Here is an 11,917-nt window from a genome sequence, read left to right on the forward strand (position 1 = left end):
GATGACTGAAACCAAGAGAGTGACGTTGGATTCATCCGTTTCGAACATAACCTCGTTTCTCTGTCGGGTCTGATGAGAAAATGAGATTTAAAGGGGTCAGAAGCTTTGTTGAGACGGAGATGTTTCGCAGTGGAGTTCGCTCCAAAGCGTGGTGAGGGCGGCCAAACAGGTAAACTGAGACAGCATCTGCATCAACATGACACCCAATTAACCGCAGCACATCCATCAAGCCATTTAATAGATCTGATGTTCCGCCTCGTGTGTGAATATTCACAGAGAGAGAGAGAGAGAGAGAGAGAGAGAGAGAGAGAGAGAGAGAAGAACAATTTTAAATTATTTCAAAAATACAAAATAAATTGTGATAGAAAACCCACAGACCATACTTTTTCTCCTTTTACTTCAGTTAAGAAAGTTACACAAAAGGTGGCAAATTTTTTTTTCGACAATAAATTAATAAATAATTAGTTGTTGCACGGGAACAAACGAAACATTTTTCTTCCAGAGCTAACGTTTTTTTTTCTTTTTCTTTTTTTTATAACTTATGATTAATTATACACATCTTTGGGAAAGAAAAAAAAACAAATAATAATTATCGGACGGACACTGATTTACACGAATGTCCCACGAAGCTTGTGGCAAAATAGAGGTATACCTTGTTGCAAATGCTTTTAGTACTCGGGTCATGACGTTAATGGAGTAATTGAATGAAGAAAAAAACTAAAAAAGCAGTGATGTTCCACTTCCGGGCGGTCTGTTAGATGATGAAGTGCGTGTATCGAATGAAAAAACAAAAAAACAAAATCACCAGTTTTTCTATTCAGAGTTTAGAGCGCACAGCAACACGGGACTTGGATTTCTCTCCCGGTCAGAGGTCCCGTTAATCGGTGGAGTCAAGTTCTTTCTCGTTTTGGCAACTGTAACCAGGCGTGTGAACTTGCAGCAACCGGCCACGATGACGCGTCCGCTTAGTCCGTCTCCCGTCCTGGACGGACGGTTTTAGAATGTGTGGCTGCGTGTGGTAAAATCCCATGATTGTCTTCACAGTGTCAAAATACAACCAGGGGGGGGGGGGGGGGGGCAAGGGTGGCTGTATTGGTGCAGTCGAGGAGGGGTGGGATGAGCGGAGTTGGGGGGGGGGGGGGGGTTCTGCGGGTTCAGTTCAAGTCTGTCCATGCGCCGCCGGCGGCTCTAGGCCTCGATGGGGCTGGACACCATGCTGTTCGGCGTGTCTGGAAGCTGAGACGACATGGACGCTACCTCGCTGCCCGTCGAGTTCGAACCCGGTCCTCCCTCCGAGAAGCTCACCTGCAGGGAGACATAGCCAGGTTCGAAAATAATAATAATAATGATAATAATACAAATCTGGATACACTTTAACCGGAAGTTCTTTTATATATATATATATTATTTTTTTTCTGGGAGGGGGGGGGGGGGGGGCTGTGCGCCAAACACACCGAAAGGCTGACACGTTCACGCACGTCTACAAGACCGTCTCTTACAGAACACTGTGGGAATCGAGACTTCGTTGTTTCAGTTTCCTGGTTCTCTGCGTCTGGCAATTAATTGTGGGTTTATTTCTACCAAACTATATAGCAGACTTTATTATCCGTTCCATTAAAGTTTCTGCGTGATGATTGTGTCATAAATAAAGGGAAACATCCACATACAATATATAGTAAATAGGATCAAAATATGTCCGCTCTGCTGGGAGTCAATGTCTTATTACAGCGATTTGATAGACTACTCATCTGCATGTAAATGAAATAGTTCCAAATGTTGACTCAACCCGCAAATATCGGCTTTCGGCGGGATGAATGGCCTGCCACACTCCAGTTGTCGTCAATTAATGCTAATAATCCACTTCTGTAGCGGGGGGGGGGGGGGGGGCATTCGCGTGTCACGCTGTCTGTGCTGCGTCCCCTCCAAAAGACATGAACCAACACGAGTAAAAAATAAATACGTCCCGTCGTTGGTCCCGTGTCTCTACATCAGCATCCCCTGATGGGACAGGTGTGTGTTTTCCCCATGGCCAAAACATGCCTTCCTCTATGACTTTAATAAAGACGAGTGACATAATTAGAAATAAAAAAACGTTTTGGAAAATTAAGAAACCATTATGAAACCGTCCTGTCTTTTAATAGACGCGCGTCTTAATGTCCACGGAGACGTTATGGATTTGAACAGCAACGGTCCGCGGACTCAATACAGATTGTAAGTGTCCCATCGTGGGATGGAGTGCACGCGCATATTTGTAAATTACAATTGAAAAAACACTTTCCCAACAGATATAATGGTTTTGTTCCCCTCTGCACGGCAAATTGGACATTTTGAACATTGCAACTGAATAAATACTTTTCGAAAACAAAACAACAACAAAAACGGAACGAACCAGTTGCTGGAAGGCCGGCTGGTCGATGTCGCTCTGCAGGGCGAAGTCGCTGAGGACCTTCCAGGGCGGCTGGTAGCTCTGCACCTCCACCGGGTTGGCCAGGAGGCCGCCGTCGTGCCGCTCCGGACTGCCCGCCACCATCGGGGTGCCCGTCATTCCCTGGATGTTCTGCAGCAACAACAACAACAACGATGGTCAGCGGTGGGACGGCATTGCACACGGTCGTATGTGTGCGTGCGTGCGTGCGTGTGAGGGGGGCATCTGAAATGAATCCGCCAGTCAATAAGCGGGACAATCGATAAACAGCAAGCAAACAAATGAACAGGCGGATTCATATTTGCGTGTGCGTGTGTGTGTGTGTCTTCTCCTCCATATAACACTAGCGCCTTCAACAGCTCGAGGCCTTTACGCGCTTTTGGCCCCTGTCTGAGGCAAATGTGTGATTTGGGTTTTGGGGGGGGGGGGGGGGGGGTTATGAATAAAATTGACTTAAGCATAAGCTGCTCATGCCGGTTAAATGGATCCTGTTGTAAGAGTGTCAACATTTAGGGTCTGTCTTTGGTCAGAGGAATCCCCCCTCCCTCCATCCACTTACCGTCTTGTCGTTGGGCTGCTGCAGCTGCAGCTGCTTTATCAGGATGCTCCGTTTCTTGTCCTTACACCGCTTGTTCTGGAACCACACGCGGATGACGCGCGGGCTGAGGCTAGTCATCTCCACCAGCTGCTCCTTCATGAGCGCGTCGGGCCGGGGGTTGGCGTTGTAGCAGGTCCGCAGCGTGTGCAGCTGCTTCTCGTTCAGCACCGTCCGCACGCGCGTGGTCTTCTCCGGCTGCTTGTGGACGTGAGGCCGCAGCGCGGGCTGCCGGGCCGAGATTGGTTCTGCTGTGGGGAAAGGACGGGACACACACCCAGGGGAAGAGCGAAATCAATTCATCTGTCTGTCTCTTCCAGATTTTAAAAAAATAAAAAAGAGAGACAGAAATAGTGTGGACGAACAGAGAATATTTGGAGTTTTATAGTGTTTACACAAATTAGTTTAATCCTCGCGATAGAGACATTTCTGGTTTTGGAAAAGCACACAAACTCCAGCTGATTTTATACATCTCGCATTATAGCAGCAACATGTGTCTTTTTTCTTATTAAAATATCGTCAACTTGTAAACACGAGCGCATTTCAGGAGGAGAACAGCGCAGCTTGGATTGACTCGTCTGATCTGAGGTCAGATTAGACACCAATTCAAGGGCAAACTGGCGATGCTGCTGCTGCTGTTTTCTGGACAGAAAAGCCTTCCCGACCCGCACAGAGCTGCGCCCCGCCTCCAGCCCTGATAATGGGTGTTTCTTTCTGACAGCTGTGCCCCACTGTATCTAATCTACTTACCGGATAGCGGTATACATGCACGAGAGAAAAACATCGGCCTACAGGGGGACAGAACCAGCATGGCCTCAACGAGCCAAAGCAGGACAAATATATATAAAGGAATAAAAGCTCCACTTGTTTAGTTATGGCACCAGGCAGGAGCAGCTTCCACGTGGCTGCATTATATTTACATTCAAATATAGATCATATCTCGCTGCCAACTCAAGAGGCAAAGAAAAACTTCTGGTGTCTCGTGGAGAGTCAACTCGGATAATCCGTTTATTCATATTCATAACCAAAATCCAATGATGGGGGGGGGGGGGGGTCGGAAGTTCGTGAAAAGAGCAAAAAAGAGTTAAAGCACGTGTATTCCAGCGGTAAAAACAAAACAAAAAACTGTCCTCGCGACCCGTCTCCAGCTTTACCCCCCACCCGGGACTTTTACCTGCCATCTGCAGCGGCCTGGCGGGGTGCAGCGGGCTGAGCGGGACGCCACCGGGGCCCATGCTGGCGCGCTCCACCACGTCGTGGTCGGCCCGGCAGAAGAGCCCGTCCTCCCGCAGAGCGAACTCGTCCCCCGGTATGAGCTGTCGGCTGCAGGCCACGCAGCGGAAACACTCGATGTGGTAGACCTTGGAGCGGGCCCGCATCACGAAGTCGTTCTTGCTGAAGCCGATGTTGCACTTGGCGCATTTAATGCCGTACAACCTGCGGGACGCACGCGCGCACACACACATAAACACACACATAAACACACGCGGTCCGATCAGTTTGACTGCAGGGCAGGCAGCTCAGTCACTCACACGAAAATGTAATTATAAAATAATTATAAAATAATTATAAAATAATTATCATAATTATAATAATAAAAAACAGTATGACCAAAATAACAATCAATAATTAGTGATATAATAATAACAATAACAACATTATAATACAATGTTTTAAAAAGCATTTAATCCATTATTTATTTTATCGTAGAAACCATATTGAATTCATTATTTTTATTATTATCATAATTATACCTCGAGATGATATAATTCGAGTGAATTATTAGTTGTTTTTCTCTCCGACACTTGTATCTACAATGTGAATGATTTTAGTACAGCTTTAATAATAATGTTGTCATTATACAACAACTCAACGACTGATCAAGTTGTCATCGAATAATTGTTCACGTAATAACACCAAAATCACTAAGTTATTTACAGGCTGTGCCATAATAGAAAACAGCTCCATGATGTTTTGTTATGATTTTTCTTCAGATACAGTCTGATCGGAGTCATCGATTAATAAATCCGTTATGATGGCCTGATGTGCAATATAGATATATATATATATATATATATATATATATATATATATATATATATATATATATATATATATATATATATATATATATATATATTTATATTTGTATAGTATGTCATCACAACACAATGACTGACATGTCTACAGTTAAAAAGAAATATTATGATCATCACCTCAAAAAAAAAAGAATTCAACCACTGAAATCAGAGCTCCATGTGACTTAAATCAGTCCGAATATTCGCAATATTGTAAAGTAAAAAATAAAATAAAAAAATATTTATTCCAATTGTGCAGCTCCAGCTCTCGGCCCCCCTTTCACGTGTCTGAAGAGTTGTCGTCCCGTCCCGGGCGTCCTACCTGATGTAGTCCCGTTTACAGTAAGTCTTTCCGTCCCGGACGAAGCACGTGCAGGACTCGTCCAGGTACTGGTTGCACTCGGCGCATTTGAGGCAGGCGGCGTGCCACTCCAGGTCCGGGGAGACCCGCAGGATGTACTGGTCGTGGATCTGGTTCCCGCAGCCCACGCACAGAGATATCAGCCGCTTCTCTGGAAGACCACGCACGAGCAGGACACACATCACACACACTGCACAAACTTAAAGACTCGTCTAATGATGAACACAAATGGCCTTACAATATAATTATTTTGAACAGTCGTATTATTATTATTATTGATATGGTTGTTGTTTGTATTAGACCTATACGTGAACTGTTATTTTTTTTTAACATATAGTCTAAAATAAAAAAGAGTCTCCAGGTAACATCCACTGACTTCAACTTCTAAATTCTGTATTTTATCTTGACACCAAATGCTCCGAACAGGCCGGTTCTGTCTACACCACACAACACAACAAAAGTCGACCCCTTTGAGGTTGCGGCGAATTTCCAGTCCCGGAACCGCATCCACAGAACACCGAACAAGTGGGGGCTTACTTTTCGGAGGATCCCCCATGTCTCCCATGTCCACAAAGTACGGCGATGCTAGGTCCACTGTCGCAGCGGGCTGCGGCGGCGCCTGGAAGCCTGGATGTTGCCCTCCGCTGCCGGGGGCTCGCCGGGGCAGGGGGGGGGGCGGGGAAGGGGGGCTGGCTGTGTGCTGTGCTGTCCGGCGCGGAGAAGAGAGAGTGTGCGTGCGTATATGTGTGTTTCTTTTGCCGGTGTGTGTGGAGCTCTGGATCCCGACGAGCAGGCGGGGGCTGGCGTAGGACAGCGGCACGTCATCTGCATGAGCAGCTGATTGGCTGGTGCGGACCCTGACCAGCGCTAACCCCACACGCACACAAAGACGCGCACTTGCGCGCGTGCACACACACACACACACACACACACACACAGGCTGGAACACTTATTGCTGCATATCATTTGCTTTCCAGCTTCGCTTTGCTCTTTTCGGATCTGTTAATCTTTTGTCGTATTTATTTATTTGGGTTTTTTTGTGCGCCGTTGGTGCTGAGTGGACTGTTGTTTACATGGTCAAATATACAGGAAAACACCTCACTTCATCTCTTCTTTTGAACTTTTATTTAAACTGAAGTTGAACATACATTCATACAGGGGGGAACTCATGGACATAACAGGCTCGCAAGAGGGATTAAAGAGTTAAGACTTAATGTATCCAATGTTTGCATATTTGACAGTCTGTTTTGCGCCAGGATGAAAACCACGCATCCTCACAATGGTTCACTCTTCAGAAACTCCGAAAACTAGTTGTGAGCTCAAAGTACCATTCTTGAAGAGAAGAGTCGCTTTGGTTGAACCTGAAGAAGAAGAAGAAGAAGAAGAACAAGAACACGAACAAGAACAAGAACAAGAACAAGAACAAGAACAAGAAGAACAAGAAGAAGAAGAAGAAGAAGAAGAAGAAGAAGATATCATCAGCAGCTGATGGTGTGAGAGCTGTAAATCAGAGCGGTGACAGGCCAGAGACCCGCAGCAGCAGCTCGGACACACACCTACGCCCTCTTGTGTTAGTAACCTCATCACACCTCAAACGCACCACAGCAGCGGGAAGATTTCATTTGTTTCATTTGAAAGGGAAATGGGATGGCCTATTAGCCGGCGTGAATAGGCAGACTACTTTGTCTCAAGTGATGAGCAAACGTTTGGCTCTAGTGGGTTACTAATGGTATCCACCGGCAATCTAATTCAAGTTGATTTGTTTTCTCTTCTTTTCAGCTGTTGCGGTTCTAGAAAATGTCACATGGGGAGTCCATCAAGTCTGAAGTCTTTAAATTGAATATATATATATATATATATATATATATACTCTGAACTCTGAACTCTGACTGACGCACCGACAACAAAATAGAATGGAAGTCAATGGAATGTGAAAATATGTGTCTCAGTTCTTCATCTGCGAAAACAGGAATTTTTTTTTTTCGTCGAAAATAGTCATTTCAACAAAAGAATGCAGCAGGAAGTAGCAGAGGGGAGCAGAGTAGAACACAACACAAACAGTGTGACATGCAGGAGAAGTGTTCAAGTGCACAGAGCAATAGACACATGTGCAGGTGAACAGCGTCAAATATGTAACGAATACATATCACATGAAACTTCCCCAATTGATTACATACATTAAGACAATTCTTTTTTGTATTGCAAGTTTTCTGAAATGTCATGTTTAAATGTTCAGATGAGGCGTTATCTAATGGTAACTTTTGGTGAATTTAGGAAAAATCTAAAGATGTAAATAGACAAAGTACAATAAACTCCCAAATGTGTATTTTGGATGTTTTCTTGCCACTAGTCTGAAAGACGACATGTTATGGAAGCTCAATAGAACAAACATCTCTAAAAGGACCAGTGCATGAAGAAAAATGTTTTTGCCCACTAAAAGGTGAAAGTTCATTTTCTCTTAGGACCTAAGCTATGCAACAACCTGCCTTACTGACAATCCCGATCTCTGCTTTCACAGTGTTTATGTGCTTTACTGTAATGCTGGTTCATTGCTGCTTTCCTTAAATAGATTATGATTGTAGCAGAGTAGTAATTCCTTTTTATAAAGGAGTTTTCCTTTGTTCTATCTCCCTCTTTTTATGTAATTTATTATTGTCTTCTTTCTCTCTTTTTTAAACATGTCTTGTGTGTTATTTAAATCACATTGACAAATTTGTAGAATTGATTTGTTGTGTGCCTTGCCTCACTTTACAGCTTCAGGGCCAGTCCCTAGACTTATGGGGCCCCTAGACTTATGGGGGCCCTAGACAGGGTTTGGTTTGGCTTAAGTGAGCACACCTCATATTTAGTTTTACAGAAACCACATATTCAACTGTTGGTGTCCACATACCTCTCTGGTCATCTCGTTCATCTGACAGACAAACAACGCTTTATAAAGTGCTCAGCCTATTATCATTCCTGTCATTGTCCTATTGACTCCCATGCAAACTGCAAAGTCATTTCACAATATGGGACAAATAATATTGTAGCCATCTACGTTTTGTATTCTCTCCCTCTATAGCTCTCTCTATGTGTATCCGTATCTGTATTCTTTTTTGTATAGAAGTCTAGAAAATGACTCGACTTCTCTCTTGATTGTCTTGGAGTTGTTTGTGTTTTCGTCTGAAAACTTTCACCCTTTCACAATGTGTTGTCACTTCATCACAGTTAATTGTAACATTTTGGTCTCCTAAAAATGTGTTCAGTGTTTAGTTGTAGTTTGCTCGAACCTCTGGTGTCACATCTGGTTGAAAAAACAAGATGGCGACGGCCAAAATGCCCAATTCGAGGTTTCAAAATGGCAGTCCACAAACCAATGGGGGACATCATGGTGACTACATCCACTTCCTATATACCGTCTTTGTATTATGTATAGTTTGTATTAATTAACATATAGCTGTTTGCCTGCTGATAAAAACATGGCAAAATACACACAAAAGAACATGGAATAACCGTATAAATAACACATTCATAACACCAGGATTAATCTAGCCTGGCTGGCAGACTAGCTGTTAGCAGGCTATAGTTTCACAGAATAAATGTCCATGGTAACGTATGTGTCACTGCTCTCATGAACCAAAGTCACAGCTTAATTCAGCCAGGATAACTGCAAAAATCCCGGTTTAATCCGCTATCTAGGTTCTGTGAAATAGCCCCAAATGAGTGTAAGTCAATGTAACGTCTTGTGTGTGTGTGTGTGTGTGTGTGTGTGTGTGTGTGTGTGTGTGTGTGTGTGTGTGTGTGTGTGTTTTCAGCCCAGCCGCCCGCTGACTTCAATGGAAAGCCTGCTCTAATTACAGTTCGGGATGCAGTGAAAGGCCGTGCTTCTCAACGTAGAGTGTCAAAGAGGAAAATCACAGCTCGTGTCTGAGAGCCGCCACACTGACAACCCTTGTAATTTGTCATCCAGTGAAACCTCGTTTTCCTCATCAACAACACTGTTGTCACCAGTTCAAACACTGGAGGAAGAAAGCGTGACAGATTTCTTTTTTCCACCCAGCCTACAAATTATATTCTCTGTTTACGATATGTTCGGAAGCTACTGTAACTTATTTTGGGGGTTTTATTCGACAAGCCAATCAGTCAACACATTTTATGTCAAGAGCTTTTCACACAGGTTTGGAGTCAATAATAAACATTTGTGTTGAAGGAAAAACATATATTAACACAGAAAAAAATCACAAATATGATGATGAAATAATGAAGTTCCTGTGGATTAAAAAAACCGGAATACTATGTTTCATTTTACAGTCTTCAGGGGATGTAAAAGAACAAGTGACAGCTCACAGATAAACCAAGGCTGCATCCGCTGCCACGCAATTGCAATCAAGGGACTGGATCATCGTCAGGTGCAGGTTGCTGTGTACATAATTAGGCCAATTCTAACAAGGCGTCAATATCTTTAAGAGGAGACACGACAGGCAAAAACATTGCTTTTTCATGCACTGGTCAATTTAGAGATTTTGGTCTATTTTGCTTCCATAACACGTATTCATGTGTTTATTTTACTACTTTGTTTAACCAAAAGTTACCATGAGATAATACCTCATTTGCATTTGTAAACAGAATATTTCCTAAAACTTGTAATACAAAAAACAATTGGCTTAATGTAAGTAATCAACTGGGGAATTTTTATGTTGATGTGTATTAGTATATTATTTTACACTATTCACCTGTAGTGTCTCTAAATTGTATGTCATTTGACAAAACACATCTTTAAAGGCTGTTTTCTTTAAATTCGTTTTTTCTCCGATTCTGATCCATAAATCTCCTCTTCAGTATCTTACATACACCAAACTTTACACTTTCATTCTTTTCTATATTCTGAAGGTTGTTTCCGTGAAGGGGAGGTGAATGGATCCAACCAACAACTATCCATTCCTAAACCGTACTAAGTATTTCACGATCTATTCCAAAACCTAACTGAAGTATTGTTGTTAAACTGAGTTTCTGGTGATTTTGAGTTCATTTTGAAAAGACCTTATGCATGTAACGAGCAAAAATTGACACGTTTTGCTGGCTTTAGGAAAACGCAAGAAATATAAATACTATTTTCTCATAAAATCTCATATGACCCGTTGTATGAGGATATGTTGAGGTGTTGTAATACATGAGTTGTACTGCGGTTAATGAATCCTTCATAGGGTTTCATTTGAATGTAAATCCTTTAAGTTTTTGGTTTGTTTCATGGTGTTGCATAACAGTAATTATAAGAAACCTTGTGGTCTGCGATTGAGGCAGGTGCCCTCTTTGTCTCCCAGCACATAGATATAATTGAGGCAAAAATAAGTCCGATTGTATAGAAGTCTATGAGAAAATGACTCTACTTCTCTCTTGATTTATTACCTCAGTAAACATTGTAAACATGAGTTTATGGTCTCAATCTCTGGTTTCAAGTCTTCTTCAATACAGCATGATGTTCATCTAGTAAATGATGGTCCATTTAGAGTCAAACACACCATAAAGAGGAGTATGCTTCAGGGCGGGGCTACCTTGTGATGGACAGGCTGTTACCATGGTGTTGTACAGTCTGGGAGTTCTCCATGTCTTCGTCCTACAACTTTAACCCTTTCACAGGGCGCTTTAACATCATGAAAGTGAATTAGAACATTTTGGTCGCCTAAAAAAAAGCATTTGATTGTATTGAGCTCCACCCACTCGTGTCACTTTTAGTTGCAGAGAACCAAGACGGCGACTACATAAATGCCAAACGCGAGGCTTCAACATGTCCACAGACCAATGGGTGACATCACAGTGACTATGTTCACTTCTTACTGTCTGCGGTTTTGTCGCGTCTATCTAGAAACCATGTTTGCCTAAGCTTTAAAGTCTGGCTCTTTGTCACAGAGCCTCTTAAGTCCTTGATATTCTAAGTGTTGGGGGTTGAACGCAATCTGCCCATCAGCAATGTGTTTCTGCCAGTTTGCTTCCAAATTCCGGAGTTTGAACGTTCGTTGTGCTTCATTACGGTCCGCAAAATCAATCTGTTTATCTGTGTGCTTGAAATTCAATTTTAGGTTGTTATTTGTTTGTCCTATTCAAATATCCATGAGATGACAATAGTGTTCAGTACCAGAGAAAATGATTACAAGGCCATCTCCATAACAGCCATAAAGCTTAGGCCATATGCCCAAGGATAGATTGGCTAGGCTCAGCATTTAGAAAAGCTCCCATAGCTGAGCCTGTCAGTTGTCGATAAAGATCATCATCAAAAAGGAAAACAGAAGTCTTAATATGAGGTGGTACACATGTAACCAGCTTAGCCAGTTGATTGAGAACACAGATATTATCTGGAATGAGGGATGGAAGGTCAGATACAACAGGTTTATATATTTAGAAGGATTTAAGTTTCAGATATCAATTGTCTGCCTGTGGGGTTCTGTAGATCTTCATGCAGTTTGAGTAGCATATAGAAGCAT

General features: G+C 42.8%; 1 protein-coding gene across 2 annotated transcripts; it reads right to left on the minus strand.

The window, feature by feature from the left end:
* Positions 1-1,188: 1,188 nt before the first annotated feature.
* Positions 1,189-6,048, minus strand: isl1a (ISL LIM homeobox 1a; the record flags this gene model as incomplete). 2 transcript variants are annotated; one of them, XM_079269437.1, is made up of 6 exons in its annotated part: positions 1,189-1,305; positions 2,390-2,557; positions 2,985-3,271; positions 4,195-4,457; positions 5,421-5,610; positions 5,997-6,048. In XM_079269437.1, the coding sequence occupies 6 exons, from the start codon at positions 6,022-6,024 to the stop codon at positions 1,189-1,191; spliced, it is 1,053 nt and encodes a 350-aa protein (XP_079125563.1). The 2 variants fall into 2 exon arrangements, with proteins under 2 accessions (XP_079125563.1, XP_079125562.1); XM_079269436.1 differs by having other exon boundaries at positions 2,985-3,268; positions 5,997-6,024.
* Between the last annotated feature and the right edge of the window lie 5,869 nt (positions 6,049-11,917).

This window comes from Melanostigma gelatinosum (assembly GCF_949748355.1).
Source record: "Melanostigma gelatinosum genome assembly, chromosome: 6".
In the NCBI taxonomy this organism is placed as follows: domain Eukaryota; kingdom Metazoa; phylum Chordata; class Actinopteri; order Perciformes; family Zoarcidae; genus Melanostigma; species Melanostigma gelatinosum.